This window comes from Equus quagga, chromosome 21 (assembly GCF_021613505.1).
Source record: "Equus quagga isolate Etosha38 chromosome 21, UCLA_HA_Equagga_1.0, whole genome shotgun sequence".
Lineage (NCBI taxonomy): Eukaryota > Metazoa > Chordata > Mammalia > Perissodactyla > Equidae > Equus > Equus quagga.
Genome location: NC_060287.1, coordinates 36,415,568 through 36,433,912, shown reverse-complemented (window position 1 = coordinate 36,433,912; position 18,345 = coordinate 36,415,568). Strand labels below are relative to the sequence as shown.

Sequence of the window (18,345 nt, the reverse complement as noted above, 5' to 3'; positions counted from 1 at the left end):
GCCGTCATGTCAGTTCTCCTACATTAAACCCAGCATATATGGGGTTAAAACCAAAGTACTCATTCCCTGCTTACTTCCTGGCTTCCTGGCTCCAGCATCCACTATCCTCCATGGAGACAGACAGCAAAGGTCACCCACCTGCAAATTCCCTTGTCATCCTCCTCTGTAAGCAGCCTTACAAGGCCAAATGCAGGCTGGTGGGAAAGCTCCAACCAGCAAGGCCACTGATGCCCCCCTACCACCCTACATGCAGCCACGTTCCTTGCAACCTTTAAAAAACCCCTTGCCTCCGATCTTTTGGGGAGATGAGAAGAGATGAGACAAATTTGACGGCTCATTCTCGTCTCCTGGCTGATGTCTCCCAAAATAAAAACCTTTTCCTTGCCATAAGCCTGGCATTCCAATTTTTATTTGGCCCCTCTTGTGCGGTGGGTAGAGAACCTATGTCTGTAGCTGGTAACACACCGACATTGTAAGTTACGAAGTGCCTGCCCCAGGGGCACTGAGTGGGCTCCCCACAAGTGGATGGCTGGACCTGGGTCAGATGAGAAGAGAAATGCTGGTGTCATTCTGGGACGCCAGCAATGAAATCTGTGGGCAGTTACGCATTCCACCTACATTTGGGGACAACTCTGAATCGGAAAACAGGGAGGCAGCTTAAGCAACACTTCCAGTTAATTGCCTAATCCTTTAGCGCTAGAACAGGGGCATGTTGAAAACCAGGGTTACTCCTTCTAAGCTTTTCCTGTTTTAATTATCGTTTCATAATCACTATTTAAGACATGATTTTTGTAGTTTTTTGTTGAAGCGTAACATATGTACAGAAAAGTACCCACTGTCCTAAGTGTGTGGCTTGGTGAGTTTCACAGGCTGCACACACAGGTGTAACCAACACCGGGATCAAGAAACAGAACACAGCCGGCCCCTAGAGGCCCAGATACTCCCTGCGGTCACTAGCCCTCATCAAGAGTGACCACAATCCTGACCGCCAATAGCATTCATTCCTTTTGTCATCTTTATACTTTAGACTTGGTCGAGACAAATGAATTTGCTGCTGCGTGACCACTTTTGACCCATAAGAACAGCAATTTCATGTCGTCCCACCTAATTACAAGTGGAATTGTAAAACATGGACTCCCTTATGTCTAGCCCCTTTCACTCAACCTTACGTTTGTAAGAGTCACCCTTGTTGGTGCTTGTAGCTGAGGGCTGTTCGTCCTCATATCTGTGTCTTATTCTACCCTGTGGCCATGCGGCATTGCCTGATCCAGTCTACTGTGGACGGACATTGGGGTAGTTCCCAGGGTGTTGCTAGCACAAGAGTGTTGCAAGGAACATTCTAGAACCTGTCTTTTGGTGCACATTGTGGCTGGGTGCATACTCAGGAGTGGAGCATTGGAGCATCATAGGGTGTGCCCACCTCCAGCTTTAGTGGATATCGCCAGTTTTCCAAAGTGGTTGCACCAATTTACACTCCTACCAGCAGGGGACGGAAGTTCTGAGATGCTGTTCTAAAGACGCCTTAGCCACGGCCTGCTCATCATCCATCCTTACACAGAACATTTGCAACGCATGCACCCACGGTGTGCTGGAGCTCTGCTAGAGGCTCCGAGAGCACACAGCCCTCCTGGTCCTGCCCACAGAGAGTCAGGACAGACATCAATGAATGCTGCAGGGTGTGCTCGGCACCATGGCAGCCCCGGGACAGCCGTGGTGGGCACAGCTGGGGTGCAGAGTTTTTGTACGTTGAAGCTAAAACTTGCCAACTGGGGGCCTCGAGCAGCTTCTGTATTCAGGGGTAAATGCCAGACTGGGGGCAGGACTCCTCCATTCTGGAAGGGATCCCCTCAGTGAGCTATCTGAGGCCTGGAGACACTGGGTTCTTGGGGCGCTGAGCCCGGGAAGTCACGGAAAGGCCTCCCCTTCAGATGCGGAGTTTGCTATTTAATGATGTGCAAAGCCTGGCTCCCTGGAACTGAGGTTGTCGCTGCAGAGACTCCTCTTAGGGTCAGGGCTATCTTTTGCCTGCCTGGCTGAGACCAGCAGGGGAGCAGGAAAGGGGAGAACCTGCACAGGGAGGGCTGGGCAGGCTCAGGGATGTGGGCGTGCAGGGCTGTAGAGGGGGTGACCTCCAGGAGCTCCTCTGAGGGGCTACGGAAGTGGACTCCAGGAGGAATTCGGCCTCTTTATCCTTCTATCCTTACCTGATGCTAATCTCACGCATTGGTAAACTTTCTTCAAAGGCTGAGTGTTGGCTGTGCTTCCAGGAATGATGGGTGGGTGGGGTCGGTGTTTGGGGGATGCTGCATGGGAACGGGGCCACAAGGCGGCCAGCCATCATTGTGTCTCAGGACAGTGGTGACCAGGAGATCTGGGCTGGGGGCTAGGGCTGGGGGGTCCTGCGGGGGACACTTCCTGAGGAGGGACAGGTAAACTGAGACCCGAAGTCAGAGTAGGAATTAGGCAGGTGAAAGGAGGGGGCAGTGTGGGCGGCAGGGGGGCCAGCATGTGGCAAAGCCTGGCAGGAAGAGAGTGTGCTCCCTGGGGGAGCTGAAGAATCCCCACTGATCAGGAGGAGGAGCAGCCGGAGCCGGGACGGTGAGGGAGCAGCCAGGGAGAGGCACCTGTGGAGCCCGCGTGGGTCCTACCTTTGCAGATCTCCTTCTCCACCTGGGAGGGCTCCTGCAGCTGGACCTCCATGTTCCTGTAACTGATCCTGCCCCTCCACGTGCACTCCTGCAGCTGCTTCTTCAGTTTCAGCACCAGCGGACACCTGGTTACGATTCCTGAGAGAGATTCCCAAACACCCTAAGTTTGCTTTAAAAAGAAGATTCACAGGTGTCCTTCACTCTTACCCGCCAAGGAGCTGCCCTAGGGTCCCCAGAGGCCTCGTCTGAAATTTCTGACCCTCAAGGGCCCGCTGGTACCTGAAGGGGGCCTGGACTGGGCAGGTGCAAAGGAGCGTGGGCTCGGGGACTGCAAGCAGTTGCAGCTGGTGCCAGCGCCCCGCTCGGGGGTCATCGAGCACCTCCAGGCTGACTGTGGCCACAGTCGCTGCCTCGCTGCCCGGTAAGGCATGCAAGCAGAAGTCGAGGCTCCCGCGCACCTCAGAGCTGGGCCAGCACCCTGGGCATGGGCGGGACTTGTCTTTGTCCAGGTGGCAGCCGGGGGACGGGAGCAGACAGAGATGTGGAGCAGTGAGGTCTGCCCAAGGGCCATGAGCCCCTCCCAAGGCTCCCCCCGAACTCGAGGGTGGAGGGTGCAGGGAGGAGGTGGCAGGAGCCTGGGGGAGATGCTGGACGTTCCAAAGGTGGGGGTCCACAGAAATCCTAAAGGTGTCTGCTGCCCAGCAGGAAGGTAGGAAGCTCCCGGTGCAGCTGGAGCTAAGAAGGCTAGAATAGCCCCGAGCTGTTGGGGCTGGGGCTCCTGCTGTGCAGGGCTGTGAAGGAGCGCTGCCTATGAGCCAGCAGTTATCTCCTGGTCCAGCCTGAGGACTTGCCCAGGGTCACATGCTTGCCCCTGGCCATCCCACATCCAGACTCTCCGCTCTGTTGTGCCTCTCCCCAAAATCCCGAACCCAGAGCAGTGAGGAGGAGCGCCTGCCCCAGACTCTTACCCTCTCAGGCATCAGGCGCCCAGGCTGATGGGATCTTAGAGGACAGCCCGGAGCAGAGGATGGGGCTACCTGTGGCCGGGAGGGAACACGGGCTGGGCGCCTAGTGTGGCGGCTCTTGTTGGGGGCCTTGGAGGATCTGGGCAGAGCTCCAGCTTCCCACACCCTCCTCTCTGCCCCAGAGGCAGCCCTGGCAGGACAGTGTCTGTGCCTCCTGGCCCTTAGGCTCTGGTTGGGTTTGGCTGGTGGGCAGCGCTGGCAGGAGGTGGGAGCAAGAGAGGGAATCAGGACGGGGCCTCCCTCTACCCACTTTGGGGATACCACCTCTTTCCTTCTTTTCTTCCTCTATAATTATCTTATTAAGTCATACATGTACCACAGCATCTTGACTCTGCACACACAATTACAGGAAAAAGTGTCTTATCATGCCGTGATCCTGGCTAACAGCTTTTCAAAGCATTGAGAAAATTATTCGAAAAGACTACATATGTCACCTGAAACTTATAAATTTAACACGATCAAAGAAGAAATGCTTCTGCACTCTCACAGAGACCACTAGAAGAACCCACAAGGTCCCCAGATCTTGACTGATACAGGCCAAGCGGTGGCTACGGCCGTGTGAGAGGGGACTGCACAGCACATCCAGGGTGGCCAGCCCAGGAAGTGCCCTCTAGACCTTAGCCGTCAGGGCCTGGAGGAGCTGTCCTCCTGCGGGCCTTCCAGCAGTCTGTCTCTGAAACCACTGGTACCTCAGGGATGCTCTGTGGCTCACAGGTGGCTGGCTACTCCCTGCAGGTAATGCTGGTCCATCCGTGCTTACCGCTGCCTCTGGGAAGGGCGACCCCGGAAAGAGCCTCCAGCACAGAGCTCTTGCCCGAGCTCTGGTCCCCGATGACGGCGATAGCGGGCAGGGCTATGTCCTGCTCCACACCCAGGGCCCGCAGGGAGTCGATGAGGTCGATGCACGGGCGCACCTTCTCCTCGTACTGGTTGTACAGGTTGTTCTCGAGCCCCTGGAGGAGGCAGAAGAGAATTCACAGCCTTGGCAACTGATAGGGCTCCCACCGCCGTGGGGAGGCAGAATCTGTGCATCTACTGATGTTGGTTGCATATGGGAGGGCTGGGAGGAGGATCTGGGTTGCAGGAGGACTCAGTTGTGCCTCGGGGAGGTCCCTGTGACCTGTTCCTATTGAGGCTTAACTTCTGCTGACGTGGCAGATATCTGGGGCTGGGTTGGGGGAGATTCCTGGCTGAGCAGAGAGAAGGTACCAAGAGGTGGGAGCTCCCAGCTGGAAGGAGGGAGGAGCTGGGCACTGGGGCTGCTGAGCTGAGGTAGGAGGGAGGTGGGGGGGTTGGCAGTGGTGACAGCAGTAGGAGTAGCCCAAGGAAAATCTCCGGGGAAGGAGACTCCGGTACATGGAACAGAAGCCCCCAGACTCATGCTGAGGAAGGGCATTGCTATCCCAGAGACTATGTCCCTGGTGCTTGTTGGCATGCCCAGGAGAGCTGGGGGCCACCAGCTGTGCTGTTGGAGCGGGTGGGCTCATCCACAGCCACTCACCTGTCCTTCCTTTGGCTGGCGGCTGGAATGCGCCTGTCCTGAACGTTGGCCCTCCTGACTTTCCTTTGTCCTCTGTTGGCCCGTTTCTTCTTCTGGCAGCGGAGTGTTCAATGCCAGAAAGTTGAAATCCTTGGGGATCTGCATCGAGAACTTCTCTCCCACCTGCCCGTTTGGGGGAATCGTCATTTTTCCTGCTGCTCCACCAGGGGGCGGTGGCCGTTGCTGGGAGAAACTCATTTCTTTTTTTGGATGGTGCTGGGAAGACAATGAATTCTTCTTCTTGTGCCGCCCAAACCGGTGGGCCTTGGGTATTAGCTGTCGCCCAGCCAGAGCTGGTGGGCGAGTTCCTGTGCTTCAGGACCTCCAATCTTCTTCACAAGCCCTGCAAAGACACAAGGTGGGAGAGTGGCCCAAACGTCACCAGATGGTCCTCCCCTAGGCCGCACATCTGCCAGCCTCGGCTCACCCAACCGCAGTACCACCCCTGCCTCCCCCACAGACACAGGCCCCCTGTGTGAGGAGGGGATGTTGGCGCAAAGGGGCGCAGAGAACAAGTGGGGTCTCTATGGGTCCCCAGGGCTTCGGGACAAGGGGCAGTGGATTCCACCTTTCCACAGGAGAGTGAATGTTCCTCTGTCACTTATGATGGGCTCCATGTCACCTGTGGCTCAGGACGGGACAGGAGACCCTTAGGCGTGGAGAGAGGAGAAGCGGCATCTCTCAGGCCCTCTGGAAGCCGGTGCCCCCACCCCGTGCTGTCACCGTTCCTCACCCAGACCCGGTTGGGCTGCTGGGAGTCTAGGAGGAGTGGGTGTTTGGGTGTCTATGGCTCTATGGATCAAGCCAGCACTGTCAGAAATCTCTGGCATGGGGAGTACTGGCCTCGCCCAGCGCTGCTCTCAGAGGCTCACTGTATCTTCACAGCAGCCCTGCGTGTCAGCTCCTTATCTGCATCTTCCAGGTCAGGAAGCTGAAGTGCCGGAAGTCCAGTTACCGGCCTCAGTCAGCACTCAGAGACCCAAGCCAGGCGACACTGGGCAGGAACCTCTGCCTACTCTGACTTACACGGCCCCTCCCCTCCAGGAACACAGTGGATGCAGGAGGTTGAACGGTTTCCCCTCCCCCCCACCCCGCCCCTCAAATTCATGTCCACCTGGAATTGTGAATGAGACCTTCTTTGGAAAAAGGGCATTTGCAGATGTCATTAAGGTGAGGATCTGGAGATGAGAGTGGGCCCTGAATGCATGAGAGACAGCAGAGGGAGATTTGAGGTGCTCAGACTCACAGGAGAGAGGGCCATGTGGGAACAGAGGCCAGGACTGGAAGGATGCTGCCCCGCGCTGAAGAGCACCAAAGGCTGCTGGGAGCGTCTGGAGTGAGGAGAGAGGCCGGGAACCCGTTCTCCCTCAGAGGCTCCAGGAGGAACCAGTTCTGCTGGTGCCTTGATCTGGAACTTCTGGCCTCCGGAGTGGTGAGGGTGTAAGAGTCTGTTGTTTTAAGCTCCGCAGTTTGGGGAATTTGTCACGGCAGCCCCAGGAGACAGCGTGGGAAAGGACCGCAGTCTCAAGGCTGCCTCTTCCCCATCAGCTGGCCTTTGGGAAGTCCACTTTCGCTCATTGTCCAGCCGAAACCCCTCAGCCCAGCCCTTCCTGCTTTGCTCACAACGTCGTGCATGGGTGCCCTTCTCTACTGGGCCTGCTTTCTTTCTAACCACCCCCCTATCCCCGATCTCATGAGTCACTATCTTTTCTAAAAACCACTGTGAACTTTTTTCAGGACAAAATCTCTAAAAAATGTAGTCCCAACCTACCTTTCAGTGTTTATAGCATCTCTCTACACATCTTGCCTTTCTTTACACTGGACACGCACATTCACAACTTTGTGTGTGCCATGGCCTACTCAAAAAGAAATGAGGTTTCATTCATTCCATCATTCAGTCATTCAACAAATATGTGTTGAGGATGTTACGGGCTGAATTGTGTCCACTCCAAATTCATATGTTGACGTCCTAACCACAGGACCTCAGAATGTGACCTTGCTTGGAGATATGACCTTTCTAGAGGGGATTAAGGTAAACGAGGTCATATGCGTGGGCCCTCATCCTACACGCCTGGGGTCCTTATGAGAAGAGATTAGAACACAGACACACAGAGGGGCGACAGCAAGAAGACAGCCTTCTGTGAGCCAAGGAGAGAGGCCTCAGAAGGCACCAACCCTGCTGACCTTGATCTTGGACTTCTGTCCTCCAGGACGGTGAGAAAATAAACTTCCGTGGCCTAAGCCACCCAGCCTGGGGCACTTTGTTATGGCGGCCCTAGCAAACTAGTACAAGGACCTACTATGTGCCGGGCACTTTCTGCTGTGGGGGTAAGATGGTGACCAAGTCAGATAAAGTCCCTGCTCCTGGCACATAGATTTTAGCAGGGAGACCCCCAAACAAATAAGCCAACCCACAAAGAACTCTACAATAACATAACTCCAGGTGAGGCTGGAGCATCTGGAAGAAAGTCGGGCAGTGGGTTAGAGGTCACGGTTTGGGTGTTATTTTCCCTGAAGGACTGTCAGGGAAAGTCTGCTTGTGGGCACATCTGTGAACAGGAAGTGGAATGAGCAGACGGTCTAATCTCTGAGGACCCAGGAAGGAGCCTTCCTGGCAGAGGAACTGCAAGTGCAAAGGTCCTGAGGTCAGAATGAGCTCAGGGAACAGGAAGAAGGACCGTGTGACTGTGGGCAGGGAGTGAGGGGAAATGATCGGAGTTGTGGGTTCTTTGGTGGGAAGGCTGTGAGCTGGGGAGTGACGCGATGGACATCCATGCAGGTAAGGAGACCAGGTGCAATAAAGGACCTGGCCGGCTGTGGATAAGGGGCGAGGGCGGGAGGCCAGGTCACACACAGCCAGAGTCGTGCAGGTATGGGACCAACAGCCACGCCCCAGGACTCAGCACTCCCTCGAGACCAGAGTTCTCCTCTGTGCCCAGCACTGTTCTGAACACTTGACACGCTAACACACTGAATTTGTCACCACCACCCTCTGCTCCTTAGGTCCTTGTATCCCCAGCCAAAGAGGTGGAAGTTCAGGAAAGTCAGGAGCTCGCCTGGGTCCCTGGTGTGGGTGGTGGAGTTCAAAGCCATGCAGGGCTGGGAGCTGGAGGATGGCGCCCAGCCCCAGGCGAGAAAGGAGCAGACAGGGAAGACAGGAGAGGGGGTGTCCCACAACCTGCCCCCCGTGGCCGCCCCACACCCCTCGGGCTCACCTTGGGGCTTCTCTGAAGCTGCGGTGGGGCCTGCCTGCACCCACCTGGCTCCCAAGCGTGCCTGAACTGGAAAGAGGCAGGTTAACCCCCTGGGGCAACCTCTGACCCATGGAGGCCGTGACACTGCTCTCTTCGCCCACCTCTCAGATGTGCAAGATCCTACACGTCTCCTTAGAAGGCCCACACGGGATGGAACCTAGTTGCCCTCATGGGGTCAGCGGCTCACACCTTCCATCTCTGGGTCACCTGTCCAGACCCCACTCCACCCCCCTGGCATCCCTTCCCGAAAAGTCTATGCACATACTCCTGTCTTAGGCTCTATTTTTTTTTTTTTTTTTTTGAGGAAGACTGGCTGAGCTAACATCTGTGCCCACCTTCCTCTATTTTCTATGTGGGGATGCTGCCACAGCGTGGCTTGATAAGCTGTGAAAAGGGCTGCCGGGGATGCGAACCCACGCAAACTTAACAGCTACACCACTGGGCCGGCCCCTCAGGCTCTATTTTTGATGGGGGGTACCACTAAGCTAAGGCCAAGAGAATCAGAGATGAGTGGTTGCACTATCTCTTTAAGATAAACTCTGTGATCTGATTTCAGGATAAGCAAATAGAAACCAGGGTTAGTTCTGATATCTTCAGCAAGGGGGCGTCTGAGGCCAGGCCAGCTGTGTGTGACCTCGGGTATGTGCTGGAATCTCCCTGGGTGTAATTTCCTACATCTAGAGAATGGGGATCCTGACACCCCATGAGGACGTTGTGGGTTAAAGGCGTTTGTTTATTGAAGGTTTAGCCCTGTGCCAGGCACCACGTGGCTGCAAGAGTGGAAGCTGGTGCCAGCACCATCACGCTCTGCTTCTCGCCATGCCACCTCCTTTCCCACCACCAGAGCCCAGGGAAGGGAGAGCTGAGGGGAGGCCCGGGGGCTCGGGGCTGGTGGACAGGGGGCTCTCCCGGCTCTCTCTTGCGAGGTTCTGCAAGGCACTCCCCGAGGGCTGCCTGGAGGAGGCTGTTCCTCTCGCTTTCTTTTCTTTTTTCATTTTAGAGTCCAGAGAAGCCAGGTAGGACTGGAGAATTGGTGCCAGGATTTTTGTCTGTCTTGAGGTCCCCTTCCTCCTGGGGGGCTCAGAAAGCCAAGCCCAAAGGCAGCCCCCTTCTGGGGGTGGAGCTCCTGACCTCTCTCTGACCCTCTCCGCCTCGTCCTGCTGGGGGTGTGCCCTGGCCTCTTCCCGCAGTGCTGGGGCCAGACCCGACACTTGGGTTCGGGCTATACGGAGGCAGGGAAGGCCTTCTACTTTCGCTCTTCCGAGCGGCCAGCCCTGCGACCTGGGACCTTACTTGGAGGGGGAGCCCCGGTGGAAGGCCTGCGAAAGGCCATCGGTGGGGAAGGAGCCCCCTCACCTCTGCCTGTGCATCTGCAAAGTCACTCTCTCTCTGTGGACGATCACCTGTCACCTGACGAGAGCAGGCACTCTGTGTCTTCTGCACAGTGGAGTCCCAGCTTCCCTGATGGCCCCAGACAGGGACACGCAGCAGGCACTCACTCCATATCGGATGCAGGAGCAACCGAACAAAAGGATGGGTTCATTTCCCGTGGTGACCGGGGAGGCTGCTGTTCTAGGGCAGGATTTAGGTATCCCTGGGTCCCTCCTTGGAAACAGAACTAGTATGGTGCTCCCCTACCCCCGCCCAGTCCTTCCATCTCAGTGAAGGCCGGCTCCAGCCTTCTAGCGGTTCCACCAAAATGTCTTCCCATCCTCCTCATCCCCCCCGCAGCCTCCTCTCTGTGCTCAGCCCACCGCCTGCCTTTAGCAATTTGTCGACTCGACCGTCCGAATACTCAGAATCCAGCTGTCTCCCACTGCTGCCACCTCGATCCAAACCACTGTGGTCTCTCAACTGAATGCTGACCTGGCCACCCGGCCTGGCGACTTGGACCAGAAACAATGACTGACCCCACATTCTTCAAAAGGGCACTGCTCGTGGGGAGCCGAAGTGGAGACGCCTTCTCCTCCAGGAGGCCTCCCAGCCAGGCTCTGCTCTGGCATCCTTCACTCTGCCCAGCCTTCTCTGGGCGTGTACGCAACACACTGACTTAGGCGTGCCAACTCCCAGAGCTGTCCACGGGGCAATCTGTCCCCCTCTCAGGCTATCCCCTAATCCAGGGCTAGGCCCTCCCCTTCCGCTTACAGGCCGTGGCAGAAGCAGCTAACTTAACTATCGTTTACCCGCCCAAGAGTAGCTGCTTTCCCACGACTTGGTTTCCTTGCACGTTACACCATCCTAGTTACTTCTAGGCCATTCTTCCTCTATCTCCTCCTTTAACCTGATCTTTTTCTGTTTGTTTTGGATTCCACATTGCTCAGATCCTAAGCCAGCACCTGAGTTCCCATTTATAGATGAAAGGCAACCTCAAGATTATTTAGCAGCAGCTCGAGAGTGAATTACACCAAAGTCCAATCTCACAGGCAGCCTGCTCGTCCGTCCTGGTGTTTGACGTTGTACAGGAACGGCTCTTCTTCCCCGGGTGGAGCAGGCATTCCCCGCACAGGAAGCACTGTCAGGCCCACATCAGAAGTGCCCCGGGGCCCTAAGCATTTTCATCCCTGGGTTGGGGGGCGGGGTGGGGGTGGGGGTGGATGGAAAGCTCTCAGAAAGCCCCTCCCTCTGATGGGGGCCCAAAAGAAATCATGGTCATTCAGGGCCGGTTTGCATTTCCCAGATTTTCTTCATTTCTCTGGAGTCTCTGAAGTTCAGCCTTTGCCATGTCCAGCACTGGATGGTTTTGTACATCACCACGTCACCACCGCATGCTGCCCCCCACAGAATCATCCGTTTGACGAAACAGCCGCTTCACGTCACGCCCACCCTTCAGCAAGTTGTCAAGAGTGACTGTGATCCCACGTAAAAGATCTCTGCTTATTTAAGTAAAATTGGCCTCCAGAACATGTCGACTTATTGCCTTAATACAAGGAAATTAGATTAAGATTATATTAACCTCCTTTATACAAACATACACCAAATTACTTTACAGAGGGCCCAGCATGAGGACTTTGCTCTCCTGGGGAATTAATCTCTTTTGTTAAAGAGCTGAGGAGACAATCCCTCCCCCGTACCTTGGCCTTCATGGGGAGGAGGCTCAGAGACAAATTTCCGGCTGTCAAAACTGCCCTCAGCTCTTGCAGGCTGCTGTCGTGATCCTCGGCTCCGGTCCCCAAAGCCTTACCTGGTTTTATGGTTTTATTGCGGTACTTTTAAAACAACATGGAGCAGGGCATGCAAAAGACAGTCTTTGGGAATCGCTACATTCTCTGCCTTTGCTGGCGGTGGTGGGGGGAGCTGGGGGGTCCAAGGCAGGGGAGAGGTTGCAGCTGAAGGAAGAGACAGAGAGGCCCGGGAGAGGCAGTGTGAGAAATACTGACATCTGGGTTTCTTGTGTGGCAGGATGCGGCGGCAGGATCCTATCAAGTTGGGAGCATGGAATTGTCTTTGACAAGATGGAGAAAGAGAAGAGACTCAGAGCGCAGCAGCACAGCATAGCAGGGAGGAGAGAGATGGCTGGTCTGACACAAGGATCACTGAGGCCGCCCCAGAGAGGGGGTTTCTTTCCTACCTTCCCTCTCACTGGGCAGGACCCACAGCATCCGAGAGGGACCCTGCCTGCCCCCACTTCCAATCTAGATCCATGCAGGGGCAATGGGCTGGAATCCACTTACAGGAGCCCGAGCCAGCAACCCAGAGGAAGAAGTGGCCTCAAAGGTGGGCAAAGGGATGGAAGAGCAGAAAGGACCATGGCAGAGGACAGGAGGAGAGAGATAAGGGAGGAGGGCTCCCTGATGCTGAATGAGGCGGAGTCGAGTCTGGACCGAGGGAAAGCTGAAGGGAACAGGAGAGAACTGTTTTGCACCATCCCTGGGCATCCCTACGTGGGTCTTTGATCACCTACAAGGAAACGTCTTTGCCTGGACGCTGTGCTGATCTCCGTCCAGCAGGAGGACAGAGTTGGGGGTGTGGTTGGACCGAGTATAAGTCATGAAACCTAGAGCTCTCTGCCTGCCTGGCCACAGACTCCACAAGCTCGGGAGTGCAGCCTGAGCTCAGTCTCCCTGCCTCCCCTAAAACTTGACTCTCCCCATGTTTCTGTCCATGGTCTGCCCAGTTCTAGAGCAGCTGGGAGAGTGGGAGATGAGAAAGCGACTGCATCTCAACATGGACAGCCTTACAGCCGGGTCCACAGGGACAACACCCCCTCTGTTGAAGGCACCCCCAAATTGTGATGAGATTACCTACGTCCCAGATAAGCCCTTGAGTGGTGTGCAGTTGAAAAAAGGGAATTAACCAAGACGGTAATGCTATGTTTCCCAAACTGGGTGCCAAGGTGCCCTGGGGAACCTTAGCAGACACATGGGAGTACTATGGGGTATTTCAGATTTCCCAGGGTTATGCAGAGACATCTGTTGGACACCACACAATCTACTATTATTAAGTTGTTTGGAACTAACTAATTAATCAATAGAGCTATTAGGTATTCTTTTTGGTCAGGGACACCATGAACGAATTACTGAGATGCTCAAGGCACCTGAACAGGGGAAGTTTGGGAATCTCTGCTGTGAGAGTGAACGCAGAGGGAAGTGGTGTGAGGGCATGTGTGTGCCAAGAGGCCAGGAAGGAGCAGGGGAGTAGGGTGATGGGACAGACAGATGGACAGATGGACAGAGGGACTGGGCAGGGGAGAGAGGCCAGGAGGAGGGTCAGGAGGAACTCCCAGGGGCTTGGTGGCCACGCCCGTCTCTCTTTACGCTCTTCATGTGCCCCCTACAGTGATATGTGCTCTAGAATCTCATTTACATTATCCCTATTGTTACACAACATGGGAAGTGGAGTTCAGACCTGTTAAGTAACTAGGATACCATCCCATAGCTAGGAGGCAACAGACAGGGGATTCCAGTGAACAAGATATTACCTTGATAAGGAGGACACAGTAAAGCTATTCAGATCTGGAAACTGCACCTTGGAGTGCCACCATCAATGATGGCTAGACTTCAGACAGGCAGTCTTGAAGACCAGCCCCTCCATGCTGGGTCTCTTGCTTTGGACTGTTTTTGCTTCTTTTGTGTTTTGCGCTTCCCACATGCTTCATTAAGCCCCAGAGGAGTCTCAGTAGGTCTGAGTGGCCTGAACTTCAGTGCCCTGGGTCCATCGCCTGGCCCGGGGCCTGGCATCCTGGACCTGCTGTGGCCCAGGCTTCTGCCAAGTTCCACAGCCACACAGGCTCATGCCCGCAGAACCGAGAACACTGCAGTTAACTAGGAAACTTCTCTCCCTTTGACCTGGCACCTTGTGCTGAATCTGGATGACCTCTCAGACAGCCCTGTGGGCATATTTTGTCTTCCTTCATACTAATTAGGAAACTACTTTCTCCTAAAAGCAGAATACAACAACAAAAATCTGGCTTACTGAGATTTCATCCAGGAAAGAGGAAGAAGGTGTTACTATTCAAGGATGCACGTCTAAAGCCTCACTCTTGCCTCGGCTTGACTGTGTGGTTCTATGTGAAACACAGCGGAAGAGCTACAAGTCTGATTATCTTGCAAAATCTGCCAGAATTGGTCACATGTCATGGGTGACTGTGTGGCCTGGATTTCTTCTTCCTGCTGGCGGTGTGACCTGGAGAGGCCACCCCAGCATCCTGAGATAGTTTCCCCCAATAACGCCAAGGATTGCTGGCAACAACCAGAATCTGGAAGAGGCAAGGAAGGGTTCTACAGAGTCTCAGGAGGAACCGAAACCTGCTGACAGCTTGATCGACTCCCAGCCTCCAGAGCCGCAAGAGAATCCAATTCTGCTGTTTAAGGCACCAAGTTTGCTGTGCGTTCTTACAGCAGCCCCAGCAAGTTAATGCCCTGTGGTTTGTACCCAATTGGTTCCCCTAAATGCCTCTCTTTGCTGGGAAGACGTGGCATCAATGACTCTCTCTAAGTAAAAAACTGAAGGCATAATAATTTAACTCTATATGTTACACCAGGGAAGAAACAAATGCTAGCAATCAGGTGCCCTCTCGCTCAGCAGAGCCACTTTTCTAGCACCACTGAGGGTGGCCTGTGCCACCAATAGCACAAGCAAGGGGGCTTCTGAAGCCCTGAGCCCAGGCTTTGGGGCTCCAATTCTGACACCAATTCCAGTGTGTATGTGTGTGTGTGTGTATGTGTGTTCCACACCACCAATCAATTAACTCAATTCTGACACTATCTACCAGAGATAGCATCAGATTCCACAGGGGAAGGACTCAGTCCCACAAGACTGCTCCACCCCCCCCACTCCCTATCCTGCCCACTTCGGACGCCAATTGCAAGTTCAGGTTGTCACCTGTGCTTTTGACCAACTGGTTATAGATTGGAGGCCCCCACAACCCCCTCCTTGAGTTTGAATAATTTGCTAAAGCAGCTCACAGAACTCAGAGAACATTTTACTTACTAAATTTCGGGCTTATTATAAAAGAATATAGCTCAGGAACAGCCAGATGGAAGAGATGCATAGGGCAAGGGGTGGGGAAAAGCGTGGGGCTTCCACGTCCTCTCCAGGCACACCGCTCTCCCCACACCTCCCCATGGTCACCACCCTGGGATCTCTCCTAAGCCCGTCCTTGTGGGTTTTTATGGCGGCTCATTACATAGGCATGATTGATTAAATCATTGGCCACTGGAGATTTATTCAACCTCCAGCCCCTCTCCCCTCCCCAGAGTCAGGGGTGGGACTGAAGGTTCCAACCCTCCAATCACAGGGTTGTTTCTCCTGGCAATCAGACCCTATGTTTATCTGCTTTCCAAAAGTCACCTCATTAACATAACAAAAGACAGTGCTCTCTTCACTTAGGAATTTCCAAGGGTTTTAGGAGCTCTGTGCCAGGAAAGAGGATGAAAACCAAATAATATCTTTCTTTTTTTTTTTCAATATTGTGTATATGGCTAAATGATCACCACAATATGTCTAGTTAACATCTGGCCCCACACACAGTTGCAACATTTTTTTTCTTATGATGAGGACTTTTAAGATCTACTCTCTTAGCAACTTTCAAATATGCAATAGAGTCATTAACTCTGGGGATGCAATGTCCAGTGTGGTGACTGCAGCCAATATATTTCTTATCACAATATCATAGGGGCACAAAGCTCCCACCCCACCCCCAGCTGTGTGCATTCCATGGACACTGAGCAAAGGTGTCCCAAAAGCCACCCCCCTTTGTGGCTACAAGGCTTTTGGCCAGATTTGGGAAGAGGGGGCCACCCTGTGCTCCCAGACTAGCCACTTATCTTCTAGAATCTACCCTCTGCATGCAGGGCTGGCTGGGGGCCAGCAGCAACAGGCATTTCTGAGTCTCAGAGGGGCAGGTGCAGAACCTTGTCTTTATGGCTCCTGTTAAAAGGGACTTCTACTGCATGAACACATCCCCGCACCAGCCCAGCTCTTACCTGCGCACCTCCAGAGCAGAGACCAGGCAACTCACTCTCTCCCTTCCTCTGCCCTCCTTTTATGTGGTGTATGAACCACCCCCTCATGCACTGTTCTCCCTTGCCAACTGCCAGAGAAATGAAACTAATGGCCAGACCACAGAAATGAAACTAAAGAGGCAACATGATCCCCAGTGACTCACGCAGTGGTCCTCAGGCTAGACCTGCTTCCGAGGCTCCCTGGGGCATGTGAACACACAAGGGGGCTGGGGGCTGGGGGCTGGGCCCATCCCGGGGATCTGAAGGAGCCCATCATGGGCAGGCAGAGAGTCTGTATTGCGAACAAGTTTGCAGGGGAGGCTGATGACCAGCCACACTTGGAGATCCAGTGACAGGGCAGTGCTTTCCCATAGGACTTTCTGCAACGATGGAAACGTTCTGTTCTCTGCCCAGTGTGGGAGCCACAGGTGGCCACTGAGCATTTGAGATGTGGTTAGTGAGACTGAGGAACTGAATGTTTCATTCTTTTCAGTTCTAACTAACTTAGTAGCCACTGTGTATGTGGCTCCCATTCTGGGCCCTGCAGGGCACACTCCGGTGTGTGATCTGAAAGTTCTGAGATGTCCCGTGGGCATTGAGCCTGAGGAACTCCAGCAAATGTCACCCTCTCCCCACGTTAAACCCTGAATATCCAAGGAAGGGAAGTCCACAGCTTGCCGAAATGACCCATTTGTGCAATGCATACCCTCACACTCAGTGGTTCCCACCCCCTTGGCAAGTTCTCGCTCCCTGGTGGGACAGGAGGAGGGTGGGGTCCACACTAGACGCTGGCTTCAAGCCAGGAACTCAGTCCTGGGCCAGCAGGATCTTCCAGCCCACCATTACTTCATCTGCAAAAATGCAGGCATGCACCTGAGCGCTCCGAAAGACCCTCTGCTCTGTGACAAAAGTTGGGGGGAGGGAGGCGGTGAGCTAAGCATTCCCATCATCAGAGGGCAACTGTCTGGAACTCCAGAAGCCCTCACGATGAGGCGGGGGGAGTGACTCAGGAGCTAGGAAGCACCCCTCAGTCTCGGTTTCACTCTCTCGATCATCACCGAAACAGAAATCAACATTATAAACTAAGAAAAAAAATCCTGAGCACCTCTTTGCTCCTTCATATTAGTTACTGCTCTGGTGGGCAAGCTTTTCTTTAAAGAAGGAATTTAGAGGCTTAAAAAATGTTTTTACAATGAAGAGGTCACAGGGAGGCAGTGGTCCAGGTCCGCACCGCAGCATCTAATACTGAGCCGTGTCATTCCAGTGTCCCCGGGCGGAGGCTGAGAACGGAGGGGAGGGGCTGGGCAGCGGACCTGGCAGTGGGATGGTTTTGTGCTTCCGCACTGCTGTCCTTTATAACAGGCCCCCGTGCGTCTACTGCTCCAGGAAAGGCACAAGCTGAGACACCTGGGAAGCCAGACTGGGTGATGCTAGCTTATGCGGAGGCAGCAAGGGCAGCTGGGAGCCCCACCGCTCCGGGTCAAAACAGCATCCCCTCTTCCACGCCCCTCATCCCAACCGCCTCTCCAGGAGGGACCCGGGTCGCCTGCAGATTCGAACTCTAAGGACGGGGTCCTTGCCGCCCGTGGGTGTGACAAGCCCGGGGAGGGAACACCCTGAGCAGCCTCAGAGGGCAGGGCGGGTCCTCAGCTGCTCTCTGCTCGGCTCCTGCACGCGCCCACCGCGTCTCGGCCATCCTGCCGACCCAGCAAAAGGGCCGGCGCCGCTGCGAGCTCGCGAAGCCCCCAGCCCTCTGGGCCAGCGCACCCACCCTCGGGCCGACCTCTCAGAGGTACAAATGAGAGCACGCAGGCCTTTCCCGGATCGAAGAGAGGTGGGGACCGCGGACTCCTGGGGACGGGCAAGAGTTCTTAGCCGGGGGCGTTCGCTCCAGCAGGGCGCGGTGGCAGAGAGCACGATGGGGTCCCAAGCCCGCTGACCCCTCACTCTCTGGGCCCCTCCTGCTCCAAGGGGGGTGACAATGGTGACCCCATCATGGGGCGGGCCCGAGGAGTAGGGGAGGGTACACCCCAGGCTGGCTGGCACATAGAACGTCATCTCAGGTGCCCGATCGGGGACTGGCCTGGGGGCTGGTAGTGGCCACACCTTTGGGTTAGAACGAGAGAAAGGCGCACGCAGGGGGTGGAGCGTCTCAGCTGGCGACACCCCTCTCCTCAGTCAGAGACAAGCTCTGTTATGGATCTTGTGGTGTCGAAAGCACAGGCGTCTCGGTAACAAATGCTGAGATCAGGAAATGCCCCGCCTCCCGGGGGGCGGAGCCTAAAGGCCCTGGTCGCTCTGCTGGGCGGGGGAGGATGCTCCGGGCCACCCCCTCCCCCCCGCACCGCGCGGCCCGTGACCTCGGACGGCCACAGGGAGGGCGGGGTCTGCACTCAGTGGGGAAGGCTCCTGGGCTGCCTGCGGTGTGGGGGGGCT

The 18,345-nt window shown here is 55.1% G+C and overlaps 1 protein-coding gene across 1 annotated transcript in view; it reads right to left on the bottom strand.

Annotated features, from left to right (window-relative positions):
- Positions 1 to 15,917, bottom strand: part of LOC124231392 (interferon-induced GTP-binding protein Mx2-like) — a 35,285-nt gene extending 19,368 nt beyond the window's left edge. Inside the window, exons 1-4 of the mRNA XM_046648178.1 lie at positions 15,892 to 15,917; positions 5,175 to 5,556; positions 4,434 to 4,626; positions 2,649 to 2,786 (exon numbers count right to left, since the gene is read on the bottom strand). Coding sequence (XP_046504134.1) covers positions 2,649 to 2,786; positions 4,434 to 4,626; positions 5,175 to 5,411 — 568 coding nt within the window. The 5' untranslated portion in view covers positions 5,412 to 5,556; positions 15,892 to 15,917. The remainder of the gene's footprint in view (positions 1 to 2,648; positions 2,787 to 4,433; positions 4,627 to 5,174; positions 5,557 to 15,891) is intronic.
- Positions 15,918 to 18,345: the final 2,428 nt, after the last annotated feature.